We start from the raw sequence: 23913 nt of genomic DNA on the forward strand, positions 1-23913 counted from the left end.
TTTAAATGTATAAAATGTTGGGAAGTGGTAAACAAATTTCTAAAATAAACTGTTGATCTACACCTACTAAAAGGATGCCTGCCTAGTCCAAATCAGTAAATAAATTTCGGCATATAATACACACAAGTAAATTTAATTTAAATACAAAATATACTTATATATATATAAATTAATTATGCGAAATATAATTATATTAGAATAATGTTCTGTTCTAATTCAATTTAATACCAAAGATATTTTGGGAGAAAATGTGTGATAATAGAGACCAAAAGTATTTAGTATATATAGGGATCTCAAACTATGTAGTATAGTTAAGCAACCAAATATAACCTTGTTCTCTTTTGACTTCTGCTATGTTCCAACCAAAGCAACCAAATACAACCTTATTCCCTTCGGGTCCTACTGTAGTTCTTACCATCGAGGGATACAAGAGACTAAACCTGAAATGCATCATTTTCATATGAACACAAACATACAACCAACTGCACAATTTTGTGGAAGGTGGCATGGCATGGCCAAGAATACAGAAGGGATCTTCAAAAGGGAAAAATATTAAGAAGGGAATAAAACAAGATCAAATGTGTTGTGTTTCTGCCAATATTTTCCTTTTTCTTTTTGGCATCTCCCATTTTGCTCTTCCAACACCGATCATCAAGAGCAATTCACCAAACGCCTTAATTGTGAGGCTTTTGGTTGAGTTTCGTCACTTGGTGCTTCAACTGTAGCTCTTTAAAACAAAAAAGATTGATCATCGAAACGTCGATAAGACTGAGCATTTTCAGGTCCCCTGCTTGCTGGTAATAGTCTTTTGAAGAGGCTTAAGTAAAGCCATGATTTCGGTAAACGATGGTCTTAACTTCGGATCTCTACAATTTTAGAAATGGGATAGTTAGTTTCACTTAATAAACAATTCCAACAGTGCCAAAACTATTAATGTAAAATTGTGATTTCGCTGCTTTAGATGAAGAAGTATCCTTTGCAATGATAACCCCTCACATCTATAGATGGCAATGCATTTTCAAGTAAGAACTACTTCCAACACAGTAAGTAAACGAGGCAAAATTCAGATAACACGAGCAATTTTAAAAAAAAATTTAAAATGTAAACAAATTAAAATTGGCCAAGTCTGGACAAATATATCTTCCAAAGTAGAATTACAAATTTTGACAAGCCCTTGAGCTGACGTATAAAGCATGATTACTTGCAAATTTGGACATACATTAAAACATCAAATGATCATTTGTCATGGATGCAAATCGCTTTGTGAAAAGTGTATACTTCGTTGAGGCTCATACGCCTTAAGTGCAGATTATTACTTCATATTTTCAGTTGCTCTACAAACTTCATTCTATTGGTTTGAACATACGTAAAAGGCTGACAAAGATCCATATTGCTTGGTCATGAAAATAAGGACACTCTACTTTACACATCTATACTAATATGATGTATATATCATATAGTAGTCAATATCCCAGTAGAGATAAGTGGTATGATAATCTTGTATGGTAATCACTATTCCACACCACCAACTGATGTTTTGTGATGCACATCTTAGATATTAAAGTCGCTTAAGAGTATATAAGCTAGTGATAATCAAAATGGAAGTTATGAAGACACCAAGCAAGTCGAAACTGCTCCAACATTAAAATATATAAACACTTTAGCATAAAACTTGATAATGGGTTTAACATTAAGCTTAAGACAAGGAAACGTTAATTCCAATCTTTCTTCACGGCATAGTGATGGTAATCTTTAAGCCTCTGTATTTTCTTCAGAACCTTTATGACTCTAATACCATATGAAAAATAGGAAAAATTGGAGGAAGCACGTGTTATTGATGTTTTCTTGACATGGAAATGGCAATACACAAGCTATTTTGTAGACTAAAATAACTAGATCGACATTTAATCAAATGAATCTGACATGCTAATATAGTAATATAACAGGGAAAAATCCTAGTTACATCTAATGAATCACAATAACTTATTTTTTATATTAGATAATATTCTTCGACAATTCATCATGACCAGTTTTCCCCTTCAAGTTTCTTAATAACGCAGAATACACAAGCTATGTTGTAGATTAAAATAACTATATCTACAGTTAATCAAATGAATCCGACATGCTAACATAACTGGGAGAAATCCTAGTTACATCTAATGAATCACAATAACTTATTTTTTTATATTAGATAATATTCTTCCACAATTCATCATGACCAGTTTTCCCCTTCAAGTTTCTTAATAACGCAGAATTCTAGAGGATTGTTTAGTAGGATTGTGTTTCAAAATTTTCAACTGTCTATTTGTCATTATATTCCACTTTAAGGCAACAGAGCAAGTGCAGTCGCAGTTGTAATGAAAATGTTCTGTGTTTTGTGTGGTTTAAAATCCCAATAGGGTTCATCAAAGAAAGTCTGTTAGAGGCTGAGATATTAGTAATATACCTTTCCAAACAAGGTAGGGAGAGGGGGGTTATCCTTAGTAAAAAGAAAAGCCTGGGTCACAGGTAGGTCCATGTTTGGTCAGCTATTACCATCAGAGTAGTTAACTCTCGAGCAACTCTTAAGGCAAATAATATGAAGCAACCACGACCAATACAGTAATGATGAAATGTAAAAGAAGCAAACTGAAAGAAAAATCACTCACGTTTGCCAGCATTTCCTGATTATATCCGCTACAACTGGATCCATGTTATCTGGTATTTCAAGACGTCGATGCTGAAAACCAACAGCGCCAACAACTTGCATAGGGTTCATTCCTCCCCAAGGTTGCCGCAAAGTGAAAAGCTCCCACAATATGACACCAAAACTATAAACATCGCATCTGCACCGAGTCAACCAACCATCAAATCAAATCGAGATTTATTTAATGATCTGTTATTTTTATGACCACATGACTAACTAAGAGTGGACATACTTCTCATTTGATGGTTCATTTCTTAGAATTTCTGGTGCCATCCATTCTGCCTGAAGAAAGAGGATCACCAGAAGATCATCAGAGCTGTTGCTCACAGTTGCATTTATAGAAACCACCACTAACAATCAAAAGTTGTGAGATGAATTTCTACTTCCAAAGCTGAATCGAGCAAATAGGTAACAGAACAGAGGCATTTTGTGAAAGCAGCGAAATATGTGCTAGAAAGTTCCCTTTAAACCCTTAATTAATTCAATAATGAAGCAACACCAGCACAGCAAGTTTTTTGTATTGAGACAAAGAAAAAAATTCCATTCGAAAAGCCATCCATAGACAAATTTCAGTTTTCTTCTCATAAATAAAGTCAGCATATTATCGTGAGAAGAAAGGAAGTCTAACAGTGGATCTGCTCCAAATAACAAAAAAATTAGAGGATGTCAAGCAGCAGGGAAAAAAATGAACTAAGAATATTTTAACAGATACGGAAAATAAGCTAATATAAATATTCATATGATTTCACACAGGTTTGGTTTCACAAATAAAACACCAAGTAGCCAAACTGATATTATACTCGGAGAAAAGGAATGGATAATGCAAGATGTATGAACCACTGCTATCTTTTATTTCTAAGAGAAACACAAACCTCATAAAATTCAAGATCTTTTGGATGTAGAGTGCAACAATTTAAACAGAGCGAGTGTATACTATCATCTCCTACAACTGATATTGGTAAATTAATTTTGAATGTTTTCTTGAACAAAGTTCCCAGCAAACCACTTTTTCCCAAGGAAAAACTTGCCATCAAAGATCTCCAAAGGCCTGATGGACCAACATCAATGAATTATCTTCCACAAAATGGTGGCTAATCACAAGTAAAAGCACTAGAACAGGAGATGATAATTTTTGATTCATTCATAAAAAAAAATTAAGATACAGACTTATCTATTTATATTGTAGGTTACAAGAGATCAAAAAGGAAAGAATAAAACTAATTAATCACATCCTAAAATATTGCAATCACTCTAACAATTAGCCTAAGATTTCTCTAGACCTAAACTATTGCAATTATTCTAGCCTAAGATTTCTCTAGACCTAAACTATTGCAATTATTCTAACAATTAGCCTAAGATTTCTCTAGACTGCGTCAACACTCCCCCTCAAGCTGGATGGTAAATGTTGTACATCCCAAGCTTGTCAATCAGTCTTTCGAACATAGGCTTGAACAAAGCCTTTGTTAAGATATCAGCAGTTTGTTGCGACGTAGGAATATAGGACACTTCAAGTATCCCCTTATCAATCTTCTCCTTTATGAAATGCCGACGTGTTTGGTACGATCATGTTGAATCGGGTTGTGAGTAATAGCTATGGCAGCTTTGTTGTCGCATAGGATAAGCATAGGGCTCTTTTTCTCTATTCTCAGTTCTTCCAATAACAGTTTGATCCAAAGAGCTTCACAAATTCCAAGAGCCGCTGATCAAAGTTCTGCCTCCGCGCTACTTCGTGCAACAACTGATTGCTTCTTGCTGCGCCAAGTAACCAGATTTCCAAAGACAAAGGAGCAATAACCAGACGTGGAGCGTCGATCATTTGGGCATCCAGCCCAATCGGCATCAACAAAGACTTCAACACACCTCTTTTCTTGCTTTCTGAACATGAGACCACGGCCCGGAGTGCCAAGTACCGTAATATCCTGATTGCAGCATCAAGATGACATTGGTATGGTGAGTGGATAAATTGACTAATGCAACTCACGGGGAAGGAAATATCCGGCCGGGTGTGCGAGAGGTATATCAATCTGCCGACTAACCGTTGAAATCTCCCCCTGTCGACAGGTGTATCATCTGGTTTCGCCTCGAGTTTGATGTTAGGATCCATGGGGGTATCGGCCGGTCTACAACCCATCAATCCGGTATCATTGAGTAAGTTAATGACGTACTGTCGCTGTGAAACACAGATTCCAGCCTTGCTTCTAGCTACCTCCATTCCGAGAAAGTATCTCAAGTGACCGAGGTCTTTCATTTCAAAAGAAGTGGCCAATTTCTTCTTAATTCGCTCTATTTCAGCCACGTCATTCCCGGTGATTATAATATCATCAACATATACAATAAGAATAGCAATCTTATCCTTGACCCGATGATAGAACAATGTATGATCACAATGAGCCTGTTTGTACCCGAGAAGATGAACAGTGGTGGAAAATCTGTCGAACCAAGCTTTCGGAGACTGTTTCAAACCGTAGAGAGCTTTCTTTAGCCGGCAAACCTTGTCGTTACTTCCCTGATTGTGAAAACCGGGTGGTAGATCCATGTACACCTCCTCAACGAGATCGCCGTTGAGAAACGCGTTCTTGACATCGAGTTGGTGAAGTGGCCAATCCAAGTTTGCTGCGAGAGAAAGCAACACTCGGATAGTGTTGATTTTGGCTACTGGTGCAAATGTCTCTAGGTAGTCGATACCATAGGTCTGCGTGTATCCCTTAGCCACAAGTCGCGCTTTATATCTGTCAACGCTCCCATCACTATTGCACTTGATGGTGAACAGCCATCTACAACCAACCGGTTTCTTGCCATCGGGTTTCGGAACAATCTCCCATGTCCCATTTTTTTCGAGGGCTTTGATCTCGGCAAATAATGCTGTACGCCACTTGTCATCGCGAAGGGCGTCATCAATGGTTGAGGGAACGGTGGAATGTGACAGGTTAGTGACCAGGGCTTGTAGCGGCTGCGACAACTTAGAATGCCCCAAAAAATGTGAAATAGGATGTTGAGTACATATCCGAGTACCTTTGCGGTGGGCGATCGGGATATCCAAATTTGCCAATTCGGTGGTATCCGGATCGGGCGCTGGGTTTGACGGGGGCGATGCAGAAGGTGCAGGTTCGATATTCTTGTGCTTGCGTCTGCTGTAAGTTGCTGCAAAGCGGTCAGTGGTTCCACGAGGAGGATGAGTTGGTGTTACAGAAATTTCAGCGGGTGGACTTGAAGGTGGAATTGGATTTGGAGCAGGAGTAGTAGGCGGATTTTGTGGTATACTGGGTGAAGGCTGCGGATTTTCTGGAATTAAATGTGGCTCCAAGGTGGACGGAAATCCCAAAAATAATTATGGCTCTAAGGAAGAGGGAGATTCCTGATTTTGTGGGATTTGAGTGTTAAGTTGGGATGGAGGTGGGATTTGTGACTCTTGTATTGGATTCGGTTCCCATAAATATTCCCAAAAAAAATTTTTGGTTCTAGGCGAGGAAGTAGGATCGGGAGCATAATTATGAGGGGAGATGAGAATTGGATTCGGAGTAGGGGGATAGAACGATTGCGATTCAAGAAATGTGACATCCCGTGAAATAAAATATTTTCTTTTGGATGGAGAATAACATCGATAACCCTTTTGTGTAGAAGAATAACCAACAAACATACATTTGTGGCTACGAGGATCCAACTTAGACCTAGAATTATCATGAATATGAACAAACGCCGAACATCCAAACGTACGTAGAGGAAGATCAGTGAATATTTTGGACTTTGGGAATGATTTTCTGAGGGTATTTAATGGTGTTTGGAATTTTAACACCCGAGACAGAAGTCTGTTGATTAGGTAACATGCGGTTAAAATAGCATCCCCCAATAGATTTTTGGAACATTGTTTGTGAAAAGAAGGGCGCGAGCGACCTCTAAAAGGTGTCGATTTTTCCTTTCGGAAACCCCATTTTGTTGAGGGGTATCAACACATGAACTGTGATGAATAATACCATGTTTTGAAGAAAATTCATTGAGTGATGAATTGAAATACTCGGTGCCATTGTCAGACCGAAGGATTTGTATTTTAAAGTTAAATTGAGTAAGGATCATATTGTAGAACTGTTCAAAAATTTTCAAAACTTCAGATTTGTTAGGAAGGAGAAAAATCCAACAGACACGAGAGTGATCATCAATAAATGTAATAAACCATTTTTTATTAGAAATTGAAGCGACTCGAGACGGACCCCACAAATCACTGTGTATGAGAGAGAATGGCCTAGATTCATGATAAAGATGAATGGGAAAAGGTATGCGAGTATGTTTAGCTATCTGACATACTTCGCATACAAACCTATCACAAGAGTGAAACAACGAAGGAAACAAATGTTTTAAATAAGAAAAACTTGGGTGACCAAGGCGTTGATGAAGTAACATTATTTGTTGGGGACGAGATTGATGTGTAGAATCATGGACCACTTGGCAGCACCGAACAGTAGAATCAGCTCGTAGAAAGTGATATAAACCCGACACCTCAGCAGCACGCCCAATCGTCTTCCCCGAGGCCCGATCCTGAAAAATACACAACTTAGGTGAAAAATTGGCAATACAATCGGAGTCAAGGGTGAGTTTGCTGATCGACAGCAAGTTGTAAGTCAATTGAGGGACAAACAAGACATTCTGTAATATCATACGGGGACTCAACGAAACAGTGCCAATACCAAGAACAGGAGAAATTGAACCATCTGCCAAAGTTACTGATCTAGATCTTTGGCATGGTTGATATGATGAGAAAAGGGTGCGAACTCCGGACATGTGTTCGGATGCACCTGAATCAATAATCCAACACTCACCAGAGTTACCAGGGTCGGTAACAGAGGAAGAAGTACCGTGCGCCATCAGTGAAGTCGAGGTGGAAAGGAACTGGCCAAGTTGATTGAGTTGTGCTTGAGAGAATGTTGCAGCGGATGATGGTGTGTTGTTGTCGACTTTCACCGGTACGGCTGGCTTGGTGGACTCGGCGTTACGCTGGCTGCGTGGCACCCAGTCAGCTGGCTTGCCGTGGAGCTTCCAACATGTGGCTTTAGTATGATGAGGTCGGTTGCAATGTTCACACCACAGCTGCGGTTTGCGGGATCCTCGAGCAGCCATGGCAGAGGCATCATGATTGGTGGCAACGGGTATGGTAGCTTCACCGAGCATAATTCGTTTCCTCTGTTCTTCTCGACGGACTTCGGAGAAAATGGTATCAAGGCTCGGTAATGGCTTGATACTCAGAATCCGTCCACGAGCATCATCCAGGGATGGATGTAGGCCGGTGAGGAAGTCATAGGTTCTTTCTTTGGCGAGCAATTTTTGGTAGATCTCACGGTTGGCAGCATCGGTCCACTCAGGTTGAGTGAAGAGATCGAGTTCTTGCCACAGTTTTGTTAGCGAAACGAAGTACTGAGTTACAGTACCATCGTCTTGTCGCAGATTACGAGAGCGAGTCCGGAGGTCGAACATCTGATTCGAGTCTTCAAGATCTGAGTAGGCTAAGGCAACAGCGTACCAAATAGCCTTTGCTGTTGGGTAATGGAGGTAGATCTCTGCAATGGAGTCGTCCATAGAGTGAAGAAGCCAGGCCATAACCATGGAATTCTGAATATCCCACGCTGCAAACGAAGGATCAGATTGGTTTGGTGTCGAAATGGAACCATCAAGGTATCCAAATCGTCCTTTCCCGCGGATAATGAGTTGGACGGAACGAGACCACTGTAAGTAGTTCCGGCCACTGAGTTTAAAGCTGGTAATTTGGAATGGAAGGGAGTTATCAGAGGCACTGAGAACAGGTTGCATCTCTGATTTTTTCATAGATGAAAAAATATTCAAAAAAGGCTTTTATTGCTCTGATACCATAAAAGCACTAGAACAGGAGATGATAATTTTTGATTCATTCATAAAAAAAAATTAGGATACAGACTTATCTATTTATATTGTAGGTTACAAGAGATAAAAAAGGAAAGAATAAAACTAATTAATCACATCCTAAAATATTGCAATCACTCTAACAATTAGCCTAAGATTTCTCTAGACCTAAACTATTGCAATTATTCTAGCCTAAGATTTCTCTAGACCTAAACTATTGCAATTATTCTAACAATTAGCCTAAGATTTCTCTAGACTGCGTCAACAACAAGGTACAAGCAAAAGTTACCCAGTTGCATGATTGGATCATCATGCTGTAGCATGAAGGCAATGGCGTCAGACAAATAACACAGATAACCAAGATGAAAATGAAAAGGACATTTATGATGCAAAAAAACGCTAGCTTCTACAAAATGGTTGATATTCACAAAAATAGCCATTTAAATGATTGGGTACGTTGTCAATTAATGAGTGGAAAAATATATGAAGCACAGCAGCATGTTAGATCATTGAGAAGATAAAAAATTACATCAGGCATTAAACAGATCGTCAACATAGAGCAGCAAGAATCCCTCCAGAACAAATAACTTGACAGGGAAAAGAAGACAAGATTTCATCAACTGCTGAATAAGACTAAGAATTACAATATTGAAACATGAAATCCAACTTACCGTCCCAGCCGTGGACCTTGAAGAAAGATACGTGTTGTGTTTCATTCTTGATAGTCCAAAATCACATACCTTGGGGAAAAAATGCATGATGGACGTGGTTGAAAAATATCAATTCATCATTTCTCAGTTATAAGAATGTTACCTTGACAACCCAGTTCTTATCAACAAGAAGGTTTGGCGACTTTAAATCACGATGAACTATCAGCGGGGTGCAAGTATGCAGATAATTTAATCCTCGTGCCTGTATATTACATTAATTGCTTTGGCATCAGTAAATGTATCCACCGAGTACAAGTTAACACATGACAGAGAACTAAAAGACCAAAACAGAAGCACACCGCATCAAGGGCCATTCGCAACCGTCTTCTTTCATCTAGCTGATTGTTTGGACGATGAATTAATCTGTACAAACTACCTCTAGAAACAGAAAGCTGCTTCAATTTAAGCACAAAATGTAACATGTTGAAACTTGTTTACTCAAAACAACAATTTTACATCTATCTATATCTATCTATCTAGACATGCATGCATACACACATATACGCAGCGTATGCATGTTTCCGGAGTAAGTTATCCATGAAGTAATCCCGATAGCAGAATTAATCAATGCCGAGCACCACCATCAAGGATAAACTGTTAACTGGTATATGCCTAAATTAATATAATGGGAAAGTTTTATAATTTCCTAATTCAATTCAATGTATTAAGGCAAGTTCCAGCATCTTAGCACGGACTTGTTTTACAAGAGTTACCAGAAATGTCCCAAGAAAACTTCAAGGAAACATAAAAATACCAAAAGTAAAGCTGAGTATTTAAGACACATTCAATCTGAATATATCTGTATAATAAGATTCGAGATTTTCTGTCGTTATAAGAAATTACTTTTCCATTTAAATTTCAAGGCCTCAATTTGGAAATATTGATGAGCACATTTTAGTACGTACCCTAGAAAGAGCATAGGGAAAGGATCAATATTATAATATTTATCAAAAATTTCAGAGAGAAAGTTGAATGTCAATATATATAATTGTCGATAAATTAGAAATGATTCGGTTAGATTACATATGTCATGATTTTATTTTATTGAAGAAATTTTAGGATTATAATTATTTCCTTATTTATGATATTTGGTATTGTATGCTTCTTCTATTTAACAGTGCATTAAGATCTAAATCATATATGAAATAAAAAGGCAATTTCAGTCTTACTCCTTCATTTTCTTTTGGTGCATTATTCACATGGTATCAGAGACCGGCTATCGGTCATGAATTTCAAAGCCGCTATGGTCGGCGCAGACTCAAAATCGTCTGGGTCAACCACCGGCGACAGTGCACCATCCTTGGAAGGAGGAAACCGACCAAATCCAATTATCTCAACGTCTGATTCCCTCCAAATCACCATACATAGATTCAATGGAAAAAATTACCTTGAGTGGGCTCAATCCGCACGCATGGTGATTGGTTGTAAAGGGAAACTAGGACATTTGAATGGAAGAAATAAAGCCACCAACTTCGGATGATCAGAAATACAAACAACGGCTCTTGAAAAATTCGTTGGTGACTGCCTATTTCTCAACTCGATGGACCCGATCATTGGCATGCCTTCATGTTCTTACCAACAGCCAGTGATGTATGAGAAGTTGTATGTGAAACCTATTCTGATATGGAGAATCGTTCTCAACTGTTCAAATTAAATATTCAAATGGGGATAATAAACCGAGATGTTACTGCCCATTACAATGAAATGATGACTGTATGGCAGGGACTAGATTTATTTGAAGAGGATTGGGAAAACACCAATGATGGTATTCAATACAAAAAGAAGACAGAGAGAAGCAGGGTGTTTGTGTTTTTGGCATGTTTAAATAAAGAGCGAGATGAAGTACGGGGACGGATACTTGGGAGAAAACCTCTTCTTGTCATTAGATAAGTTTTTTCAGAAGTCCGTTGAGAGGAGGCTCGACGCCAAGTGATGCTGAAAGGAATTGAACAACCAAAGACAGTGGATAGTGAGGGATCTGCCCTTTTCACCAAAAGGACCAGTTTTGAAGGAGATGAGCTAAAAATCTGGTGTGGAAGGTGCCACAAGAAAATGTGACACTGTGAAGACACGCTGGAAAACCAGCAAATTATAAAAGAAGTCAGGCAGCAGCTTTAAAGCTACTAATGGTGACGTATGAGTCCTTCAAACAAGTGGTATTGATTCTGGACAGCAATCATCAGCCTCTGAATCTATTCCTTTCACAAAGGATCAAATAGAGCACCTGTATAAAATGCTTCAATCTCAAACTGTTCGAAATCTTGAATCTTCTTGCTCTTTAGCTCAGACAGGTATATCCTCTATAGCTTCTATTGCCAGCACAAACTCAAATGGTTCCTGGATATTAGATTCAGGTGCCACCGATCATATGACACAATTTTTCTCTTCATACACACGTGCACAAGGAATAAAAGGGTTAAAATTGCTGATGGATCATTTGCTACTATCGCAGGGAAAGGAATTGTCGTTGTTTCTCCTTTCCTTGTCCTTAGAGACGTTTTACATGTTCCCCATTTATCATATAATTTGTTAACTGTCAGCAAACTTACCTTTGACCTTAACTGTCGTGCAGTTTTTTTGTCTTCTCATTGTGAATTTCAGGATTTAGCCTCGGAGAAGATGATTGACAATGCTAGACAGGACAATGTCCTCTACATCTTCAATGCTGGATCAATCTTCGTCAAACAAGACCTTAAGACCTGTTTCAACTCGATTTCTGCTTCTCATGACAGTGAGATTGTGTTATGACATTGTTGTTTAGGGCATCTAAACATTCAATCTTTAAGACAATTGTTACATGTTGTATCGGTTAGATGTGAATCTTGTGAATTAACCAAACATCATCGCTCAATGTTTCCATTACAATCATATAAAAAACCAGCACGATTTAGTTTGATACATAGTGATGTTTGGGGTCCCTCTAGGGTAGTAACATTGTCAGTAAACCGGTGGTTTATCACATTTATAGATGATCATACTAGAATGACTTGGGTTTTTTTTTTAAAGATAAGTCCGATGTTGGAAATATGTTCATAAATTTTTGTAACATGATTCAAACACAATTTCAAACACATAGTAAAATTTTTCCAGTGACAATGAGAGAATATTTCAATCAATTGCTAAAGAACTTTTTTGCTGAGAAGGGAATTGTTCATCAAAGTTCTTGTATTCACATTCCTCAACAAAATGGAGTAACTGAACGGAAAATAAGCATCTCCTCGAAGTTGCAAGGGCTTTAAGTTTTCATACTAAGTTCCAAAGTATATTTGGGGTGTGCGATTCTAACAACTAATTAATTAATAAATAGATTACCAACAAGGATAATGAATTTTCAAACTCCGAAAAAAACCTTTCAAAATTGTTTCCCTAGCTCTCGGCTCTTCACAGATATTCCCCTGAAAATTTTTGGTAACATTGTCTTCGTTCACAATCATGACCCAAGACGTTATAAACTTGATCCAAAATCTTATAAATGCATCTTTGTTGGGTACCCAACAAATAAAAAAAGATGCAAATGTTTTGATCCAATTTTTTTAAAAAAATTGCTATCCATACATGTCACATTTTTTCAACGACAATCTTACTACGATTCTCATCTTCAGGGGGAGAATAATGGGAAGATGAATGTTTAAAGGAGCCGGACTTAACCTGTTATTTTGAGGACGAAACTAAACCTGTGTCATTTCAAAATAATGACATGATAGAAAAGAGTAACAATCAGTTCAAAGGTCTTGTTTATAGAAGGGAAGGTCGGGCTCAAAGAAAAGAAGACATCATCCATCTACAAAGCCAAGAATCTGATCACATGCAAAATCATGAGACTAGCAATGATTACTCAAAGATCCCTGAAAATAGAACCCAAGGTATGTCTGAGTTAAATTCCTCAAGTCAAGTTGATCCTCATATTGCCCCAAGGAAAGGAGTTCGATCATGCACACAACACCCACTTTCGAATTTTGTATCTTATAAAAATTTGTGTCCTTTCTATTGTGTTTTTTTATCACAACTCGACACTGTTAGCATTCTAAATAATATTCAAAAAGCTCTAAAGACACATGAGTGGAAAGAAACAATTTTTGAGGAAATAGCCCTACAGAAGAATTCTACTTGGGAGAAGGTTGATCTACCTCACGGTAAATTAATTGTTGGATGTAAGTGGGTTTTCACCATAAAGTACAACTCTGATGGTTCTCTAGAACGATATAAGACTCGTTTGGTTGCTAAAGGCTTTACGGCAAGTCTACGGAGTAGACTATTCTGAAACATTCTCTCCAATGGCTAAACTGAACATGGTTCGAGCCTTGTTATTAGTTGCTGCAAATCTCGATTGGCCACTAAATCAATTAGATGTGAAGAATGCATTCCTAAATGGTGAGTTAGAGGAAGAGGTCTACATGGAGTCACCCCCGGGATTTTGTGATGAGTTTTGATCAAAAATGTGTAAACTGAAAAAAAATATCTCTATGGACTAGAAACAATCGCCCAGAGCATGGTTCGAGGGGTTCACAAATTTTGTAAAAGGTCAGGGCTACACCCAAGGACAATCTGATCATACTTTATTCACAAAAACATCTAAGAAAGACAAGATCTTTGTGTTGATTGTTTATGTCGATGACATAATCTTGACTTGAGATGGTATAGAACAGATGAGTAAATTGAAAGCAAATCTAGCCAAGGAACTCTATATTAAGGACTTGGGTCAGCTAAGGTACTTTCTCAGTATAGAAATAGCAAGATCAAGGAAAGGTATTATGGTGTCTCAGAGAAACTATATTCTTGACTTCTAAAAGAAAATTGGAATGAGTGAGTGCAAAACAACAGATACTCCAATTGAAGTTAATGCAAAGTTGGGAGATATAAAAACTAGCACTCCGGTAGACTCAGCAAGATATCAAAGACTTGTTGGGAGGCTAATTTACTTGTCTCATGCTCGCCCAAACATTGCTTTCGCAGTAAGCATGGTTAGCCAATTCATGCATTCTCCCTACGAAGAACATCTTGATGCAGTGTACCGAATCCTAATGTATTTAAAAGGAAGACCTGGAATGGACTTTTTTCAGAAATAATGAGAAAAGAGACATTGAAGTATATACAAATGCAGACTGGGCAGGCTCAGTTACTGATTGAAGGTCAACTTCAGTGTACTACACATTTGTGTGGGGCAACGTAGTAACCTGGAGAAGTAAGCAGCGAAGTGTTGTAGCCAGAAGCAGTGCAGAGGCTGAGTTTAAAGCACTGACTCAAGGAGTATGTGAGATTCTTTGGTTAAAGAGAGTTTTGGTCGAACTACAGATACCAATAAGCTTTCTTATGAAGCTATATTGTGATAGCAAAACAGCGATCAAAATTGTTAATAATCCATGTCTACAAGATTGAACGAAACACATTGAAATTGATAAACACTTTATAAAAAAGAAGCTGGAAGACGGAACAATTTGCACTTCATTTGTTCCAACCACACTACAAGTTGCGGATGTTTTGACCAAGGGTCTTTCAAGACAACTCTTTGAAACACAAGTTAGCAAGTTGTGTATGATAAACATCTTTGTACCAACTTGTGAGGGAGTGTCGATAAATTACACATTATTTGATTAGATTAAATATGTCATGATTTTATTTTATTGAAGTAATTTTAGGATTATAATTATTTCCTTATTTACGATATCTGGTATTGTACGCTTCTTCAATCTAATAGTGTATTAAAATCCAAATCATATATGAAATAAAAAAGCAATTTCAGTCTTTCTCCTACATTTTCTTTCGAATATTCATCACAAGCCAATAAACAGACCATATGGATCACAAAAGTCAAAGGATTTTGGCATACCTAGGAAGAAATTCAGTAACAATTGAAAGATTAGGTGGGCGAGTAACCGCTCCCATGAAGAGAACTACATTTGGATGTCTCATTCTTTTCATTAATAGGACCTAGCAAAATGACCCAAATAATGTGAGCATATAATAACATGCAAAATGATTTGTCAAATTTTACAAAATGTTGGGAATTTCTGAAAGTGCTGAACTAAAATACTGTGTAAGTATCCTAAAAAAATACTGTGGAAGTGCCAACAAGTTTACAGTTGACCGCCAAAACATTATTGCAAGGGTATGGAATGTTGCTACTCAATCAAGGGCCAGAGTTACTATATATGGAACACAATTGACCATTAATGAAACACCTCTCATGTATCAACGCATAAGAGATCCGTAAGATTAACCAAAGTAATTTTAAAGGCTTCTTTAGACCAATTTTTGTACCATTAAAAAGAGAGGAAAATATTAATGTTTCAATATAACTCGCTTAAGACTTGTAATTCTGGTTAAACAGAACATTCTACACAGTTATCCAGAGTCCAAAAATAAAGCAAAAGTGTGGAAGGATCTACAACAGATCAATGGTATATCTGGCCCAGAATGCCAACATGAGTGATGTACCAAGCAAGAAAACAGAGTGGTTGTACCTCACTTTTTAATTCCTCTAGAGATTCACCGATTTTATCTTGGTCGAGAAACCTTTTGACAGCAACTTCCTAAAAGTTGGAATCGAGGTATAATTATTCTTCATCCAATCACAAGCTGAAGCAGATATAGACTTATAGCCATAACCACAGCCACAAATACAAAAAACAACAATTGTATAAGTTACTGGCAGCATGTCATCTTTTGATCCCAGTACATGAAACATAATAATTCAAGTGTTTGAGAGGGGTGATCTTGTAACACTAAGACCCAAAAATTGAAAAAGACTTTGTGCACATCACACACCCTGATGTTTTATTTATTTTACAGATATACAAAAATAAAGGTTCAGCCTGTGTGAACAGCAAACATAAATATTGTCTATAAAATCAACGAATATTAGCACAGTAAGTATATCAAATTCCTATTCATATTTTTCCCTATTGATGCAGAATATGGAGGAAACCCATAAAATTTTCTGATTCCCAATCATGAATGCTTAATTTTGGAACAATGATGACTAAATTCATTAACAAACAAGTGTGAGGAAACCAACTCATATAGCATAGTTAATAAAACACCTAATAACTGCCAAGGGTTGCTAAAAAGAAGGAAAAAAGCTTCTTGAGACATGCAAAAGTTTTCTAACTATCAGAATTTTGGGTTTGAAATATTCGGATTAATAGAAAACAGACATTAAGACACTTCTCGTAAGAACTTCAATTTGCAAAAACATGAAAAAGTCAAGAAATTTGTTAGTGGTATATATTCCCTGGTCAATTAAAGCAAGTCATACAGTTTATGCACGTGGTTTTCACGTTTTTACATAATTTAATTTTGATTTTAAGAAACTCACAGTTCCATGCCAGTCTCCACGATATACCTCACCATAAGATCCTACAATAAAGTAAAATTCTAGAGTTATTGCTCTAAGTAAAAACCATTTGGCAGACAAATTCATCATTTCTGAGTGTAATAAGATTAATACCAAGCCCGATACGCTCACCCAAGGTGATGTCCTCCCATGGAATTTCAAAATCAGCCACATCATCAAGTGTTGAATCAGATTTAGAACTTTCATTACCCACTGACCTATCTGATATTTTTTCACCCTCTGAAGTTAACCGACCCTCGTGCTCTTGTTTACCGCTTCCTTCTTCAGAAGCAGTGGCATTTGCATCCCCTTCATTTCTTATACACTCAACTGACTTAAAAATGGCAACAGGACTATCTGCTGAATGAATGCCCTTTTCCAAGATTTCATACTGCTTACTAACAGCTGCAGTTGTTGCAACCACAGCTGCAGCTGTGACTGTAGCTGCAGTCGCAACAGGAAGTTGAAGCTTTGGATCATTGTTTGCATTTGCCACAGCAACGACCATTGATGACGCAACTGCAGCGGCGGCGGCCACTGCTGCAGCAACAGGGACATTGTTTTTGTACTTTGAAAGGTCTACTTCATATTCTGATGAAGCACAATGTCCAAATGCTTCTTTCAGATTTGACTGATGCTCCAAAGGTTTATCCAAAGTGCCTTTAGAACGATAACCATGATGAGGCAGTGGGGGAAGGAAAGCAGGATCGAGGATATTATAACCCTTAGTTCTATGTTTCTCACCAATTACTTTTTTATCCTTTTCTTGTGTCACAGGCTCGATATCCACTGGTGGAAAATCTAATTTCTCAGGGTACATTTGAGTGAACAAGTTTTGAGGTGCAACAACACCACTTTCGAGTAGAACATCATGGAGCTTCTGAGCTAGCATCGGATTATCTTTGGCGGCATCAACCATTAACTGTGAAACATCATTCACTTTCATTCGTCGGGCAGCTGGAGAGCTAATGCCTTCGGTCCAAGAAGGAGATCTTGCATGAGGAAAAGGATGATTAGTCCTGCTATGGATCTCCTGTCCTGTCTCTACTGCAAACGGAATTTTTGACCTGTCAGCACCACCATGTTTCCCTTCCCGACTTTTCATTTGCTTTCCTTTGACATCCAAGGATAAAATATCGCCTCTGTCCATAGATTCTTTTTCCGTAAAATCATTCTCTCCAAAATTGGATATCTCATGCATTGCTGAAAATTCAGGTTGATCTTCTAATGAACTAGTTACCCCGCCACTGGATGATGCCACATGAAAAATGTCTTTACGGTCTATATGGGCCCCGAAGGCATCAGATGGAATGAGAGTACCAGGGTCCGCCATTAAATCAACAATATATTCCCTAAACCATATCACTTTTTCATTAGAAATAGAGATGCAGGAGAAGTAACTGAACTGAAACAGCACAAGGCTAGAAGAAAGAATTGTTTTACAATTATTCTCGACAGAGTAGCAAAATCAACAATCATCAAAACTAATATCATAGGCAAATAGATAATTAAAATTAGTTTATCAAAACAGACCATTTTAATGAATATGGTGGCAAATTGGAGCCAAGGATGCATCATCTGCAGAAATTATGATTATAGTGCTAAACTCAAATTCTCCAAAGAAAAAAGAGCAGGACAAGAGAAGAAAAAACATCACAGACCAACATTTCAGTTAAAAAATAGCACCAGTGGAAATATATCAACTGCGACTTGCCTTCCACCAATTTTTACGATGTTCATTGCTACCTCATCAGAACCTGTAAATTCTTGTCCTTTCACCAAGCAACAAGGAATGTCCAAACTATCAGGCCAGAATCTATAAGAAAAACCAAATAGATATAAAATGGAAAGAACAATTCAGAACATAAGCAATCCTCAAGGACAGATTTTTAGCATATAATGCAGGTTAGCCTATGGAAACTATTTAACACACCGAAACATGTTAGTTCATCTCGAGAATGTAACACCTAAAGTAGGCATTTAGCAGCTCATCGATATAAGCTGGATTATGATACAAAGCGGGTGAAGAAATTATACCATTAAGTTCTGCATGCAGCAAAAAATGAGAATAACGAAAGACTATCCATTCAATTGCTTCCGAAGAAGGAGAATGAGTACAATAGAAGGTGAAGAAATAAAACTTAACTTCCTAGGTGTGGGATAAAGAAAAGGTGAGATTCAAGTTTTTCAAATGAATAAAGTTATCAGAAAGAATAAGCCAACTTTCAGTTTCAAGTCTCATAATTATATTGGTATAGTGCTCAGATGAAGTTGGCAGGTAAAACCTCTTTCTAATGCATTCTCTTCTGATCAACAGGTAAAGGAAACGAGAAAATAGTATTAGAAGCAAGAAGTTAAAATTTTAACTTCTGAAGGCTACTAACTATTCAAAGACTGTTTAAGAGCAGGGGAAATTAAAGAGAAATCAGTTTAGGATGAAGAAAATTCTGGAGTTATGAAAACTAAGATGCAGAAAGTTGGTAGTTTCAGAACAATTTGACATAGACATAACATGAGAAACCACAGATGCAAAAATGACCCGTCGTCGAATTTTATTTTGGCTTCGAAAAAAATGAAAATTCATGGAAGGATGCATATACCATCCTGCACTTATAATTTTAACCTTGACAATGAAAATATTCTCCTTTCTCGTGTTTAGTGAACAATATTCTCGATACAGGAGTTCAGTACCTTGAAAAGCAATGCCCGATGACGAGCCAGTCCAATTGTTAGAGAACCAAGAGGTATAACCATGCTCCCTTGGTTCGCTTTCAAACTATAACTATGATTTCTCCATGCAGTCAACATCTTTTCAGGATCACTAACAGGGCCTCCCATATGATCAGAAACTGAAGTAGCAAGATTCTGCACCATACCGAGGGTAACAAAATTTACAGAATCGGGCTTCAGTTGAAAAGCCATGTCCAATGCTTGCTGCTCAAAACTCAACAACTTGGTGTCTGCCGCTCTATTGACAAGAATAGCTTCCCAATGTGTATCATCGGACACTGGCATTCCTTGTAGATCAATGAGGGAAGGTATTCTTGATGAAGTGGATCCAACCAAAATGCCATGTAGGTCAAAGAAACCATCCAGAATCTTGTCATCGTAGCTAAGAGCATTGTAATTCTGTGAATCACGTTAAATCTAGAATATAAGATATATTAGAAAGGAAATAAAGAGCATCATGGATATGAAATAATTTTCATTCTCATATGCCAAAAACGAAAGCAGAATACAGAAGAATGAGGTCAGCTGACTTTCATCCCTAAAAACCATGGATTTATTGGCAGATATAGTTGAGAGATTTGATTTCCAACAACCCCCTCAAGCTGAAACATCATGTGCAAGCTTGGGTAAAGATAACGAAAATAATTGATAATTTTTTGGTCCGATTACTCTGTTAGACATGCATATTTTATTGCAACTTTCCCTCAGCATCAAATGGATGTGCTTGTTTCACACGCTTCTAGATACAAGGTGGCCAACATTCCAGTGAAGAAAAGGACACCCTCCACCATGAAATGATGCTTTATGGTCTTGTTTTATTTGATGATCAAACTTCAGCACAATAGGTCAATGATTTATTTGATTGTTTTAAATGGCAAGGTGAATCAAAGATGGCAGAAAATAGGTGAGGAACAACTGGTGAGATGACTGAATTGGGGGTTGTAACGAATGGTTTACAACAACAGTATAAAACCACTCGACTTTTCAAAAATTTATTGAAATTCATAAGTCATTATCAAAACATTGTGTAAGGACCTAATGGTCACTACTTCTTTTGGGTCTGCTTGGACCGAGCCAAAGCTTCTCTCATGGTAGCCCACGAGTCTTTACTCACAGAACTCTCCACCCCTGACAGAGGAGTACGTGTCCCCAAACCTCAAACCCATCCAAGTACTTGCCCTAGAGGTCTTGGTTTCGAGACTTAGGGGCACGTAATCTGCTGTCAGGGGTGGAGAGTTATATGAGCAAGGGCTCATGGTATGGATTACCATCAGGGATTGGGAAGCTTTGGCTCGGTCCAAAAGGGGTAGTGGCCAAGGGGTCCTTACAAATTGCATGGCCAATCATCAAACTACACATGCATTTAGCTTTTGAATCACAGCAGAAGTGGGATATGGAAATATAAATATTTAAATCAACTTGGAAATCAAGCAAGATGCAACCATGTACTGAGTTATTTATTTATAAGATGATCCTACTATGCCATTTGACAAAATATCAATGCCCAAGTAATAATAGGCCAAACGAACGAAAACCAACATGAAATTAAAACAACTACCCAATAACGGTAAGCAGCGACTTCAGCAGGTGTATTTTCAGGAGGACAAGAACCCAAACTAATCTGCTTTACAGCTTCAATTTGAACAGCCTCAGGGTCCTCCCTTGCACTCAATTCCAAGGCCAACTGAATCTGATACTCCTCCTCTACATCAGGATCCCTCGAGTTGCCAAACTCGGAATCGTGCCTCACTGCATCTAAAGCAGCATCCAAGCTACTACTATCCACAGAATCAAAAGTTTCTACCCTTCTTTCAATTCTTGGAACATCGGAATAGGAGGGAGGACTAGAACTACGCCTATGCGTAACGGAATTCAACCATTCTGAAATTGCTGAAAAGGGTTTGTTCTCAGACTTTTCAGTTGGTGAAACATCAAGCAACCGATTATTACCCTTTGATAATGAGGAAGAACCCTCTGCATCTTCAGAATGATTGGAACCTATGTGAAGTTTCTTCAGAAAATTTTTCATCTCTTCTCAATAAGCCACAGTGGTCAATGCTAAAGATGAAAGAATCTAACCATAATCCTCTCCATTGTCTCACTCCAATCATGAATCACTATCATCAACGAACAATTCGGAACAAAAACAAATGCAAACATAGAACACCTCAAGTCAATACCCACAAGTCTAAAAGCAACCCATAAATCCCAATAAACGAAGAAACCACTCAAATTGAGTTCTTTGAAAGAAAACCCAGAAGTCCAACTTCAAGAAAACACCCTTTCGAGACGCCCTTCTCACAGTAGAATGAAACCCAAATCAAATAAACAAGAAGCACCACAGTTCCTCCAACCTGACGAACAAACGAAACACCTATGTGGGTTAAACGGACTACGACGGCATAAAGACTGCTCCTTTTCTGTAGTCAAGCTTGAGTGTTGAGATTGAACTCATCGAGCGGGCAAACAACTAGATAGTCAAAGGGAAACAGTTCATACAAGTAATGGTCCTGATGTAGAGAAGCAAGGAAAGTGGAGTGCTGAGGTAGACAGAGAGTAAAATATAGAAAGAAAGAAACTTGTAGTAATTGGTTGGTTTTGCAAAAAGAGCAAGGCAACTACGCGTCGAAACCAACCAAGTGGGATTATAAAACGCGCCTCTTGACGTATTAATCACCAAACAAATTATTATTATTTATCATTTATGCAATTTTTACAAGATAAACATGGGATAAGGTTATTAATTCAGTGTTTATTTTAAAAATTTTGTTAAACTCAAAATCCCGTTAATAATTGAATTTGGACATGATTTTTAGGTCTTAATTTTAGTAAAAATAAATAATCTATGATCTATATATATGGAAAAAAATGAAAAACTCTTTTCTATCATCGCTAAATAACAAAAACACTATTTAATCATTATTTTAATCAATTAAGTTAAACACATTATTATTTATTCATAATCACTATGTTTCTTGTCCAATTGTTTTAATAATCATCTTATAAATTATCTCCTATTATAAAAGTAAACACAGTCTTATTGTAATGCACAATGATGTATCCAATATTCATATAAAACAATAATTTCTAGTATAGAGGAATATTATTAATTGTTGTACTCTAAATCAAAATATTTCATTGAAAATCATATTTTATATTATTTGATGTGATTCTTCAATCACGAAAAGAAAACGCACTCGAAAACGGAGTCACGCCCTCGATTCGATAAACAAAGAAAGTTGTGTTGTCTCGATCTTTTTGAAACAAGTTGTTGGATAAATGAATAAGAAGAGTTGTGAATAGAAAAAGGAGTGGTAGTTTGTAAGGACCGTGTATCGTATTATCGTAAATCTTTGTGATTATCGATAATTTATGAAATTGTCATGTGATTATATATTTGATGTATATTATGACAATGAAATTGAGAAAATGAATATTGAATATGAGTTGACGTTGTAAGAGCTCGAGTGGAGAAGCCGCACGCCAATATAGTACAAAAGTCATATTTGTACAGAACATGTGGCGCCCGGGCGGTAGAAAATGACCGCCCGAGCGCCAGGAAATGTGAAATGTATGTTTGGACAGAACATGCCGCACCCGAGCGGTAGTTTGTGACCGCCCGAGCGCGGTACATATTTGAATCGGGCGCAGAATGTCTCGCGCTCGGGCGCGATAATTCTACTGCCCGAGCGCCGAAGCGGTGATGATAAGATTAAGTTCTTTTCTTCTTTCTTATCATTTCGTATTCGATAATCTTGAGAGAGACACGAGAGATTTTCATTTTCTATCGTCCAAATCGACTTCGAGACGCTGTCTAAACGCGAAACAAATTATATATTTGTGATCTTCGCGTTGAAGGCTTCTGATTGAGGTAATTTTCTTCTAGTTCCAGCAACTTTAAATATCAAAGTGCTGGAATAGCATGTATTTGAAGTTGAATTTCCTATATGTAGTAGAATAACCGACAATAAACTCATTTTCGAAGTCGGAATTGAATTATGATATGATTTGGATTTGAAATGAATTTTTGAAGTTTCAAATGATATTTGAAACTCATATTAATGATATGGAGTATGTTATTGATTGGAATGAGTATGTTATTGATGTAGATAAAATATTATACCGATATCTTCAGGCTACATCAACTGAAAACGAAGAATTGAGGTATGTTGCGACCGGATAACATACGACATGTATCTGTATTATATGATATATGTCGGTTTGATTGGATTGATTGGAATGAGATTATGTGTCTATATGCCTTATTTGTTGATTGATGTGCCATACATGACATTGAGATTGAGATATCGATGTATAAAATAAATGTTTTGTTAACACACATCATTTGATGCATATATCGATACATGACATGCACGTTGAGCTATGATCCTTGGATACCCTGATATGATTTGATTGGATTCTGGGGTTTGTGAACATAATTGCTATGTTGGTATTATATGACCCGTAAAGCATAGACAATTGTGGCCCCGATGATTGGATATGAGATTTGGGATTTGATGGCGCTTTGTCGACGCTATCATACGAGTATCCTTTATTGAGGTCGGTGTGCCAGCTCGAGCATTGATTTG

At 37.5% G+C, this 23913-nt stretch overlaps 1 protein-coding gene across 1 annotated transcript; it reads right to left on the minus strand.

The window, feature by feature from the left end:
• Window positions 1-313: 313 nt before the first annotated feature.
• LOC142551445 (putative serine/threonine-protein kinase SIS8) lies at window positions 314-21933 on the minus strand. The gene is made up of 13 exons (XM_075660686.1): window positions 20883-21933; window positions 19279-19723; window positions 18309-18402; window positions 16709-17946; window positions 16577-16617; window positions 15723-15791; window positions 15089-15189; window positions 9561-9639; window positions 9365-9463; window positions 9223-9291; window positions 2919-2968; window positions 2649-2825; window positions 314-866 (listed from the first exon to the last, which is right to left on the minus strand). Exons 1-13 carry the CDS (start codon window positions 21351-21353, stop codon window positions 779-781), a joined length of 3021 nt encoding a protein of 1006 aa, XP_075516801.1. The 5' UTR covers window positions 21354-21933; the 3' UTR covers window positions 314-778.
• Between the last annotated feature and the right edge of the window lie 1980 nt (window positions 21934-23913).

The sequence above is a fragment of the Primulina tabacum genome, chromosome 1, assembly GCF_025594145.1.
Source record: "Primulina tabacum isolate GXHZ01 chromosome 1, ASM2559414v2, whole genome shotgun sequence".
Taxonomy (NCBI): Eukaryota; Viridiplantae; Streptophyta; class Magnoliopsida; order Lamiales; family Gesneriaceae; genus Primulina; species Primulina tabacum.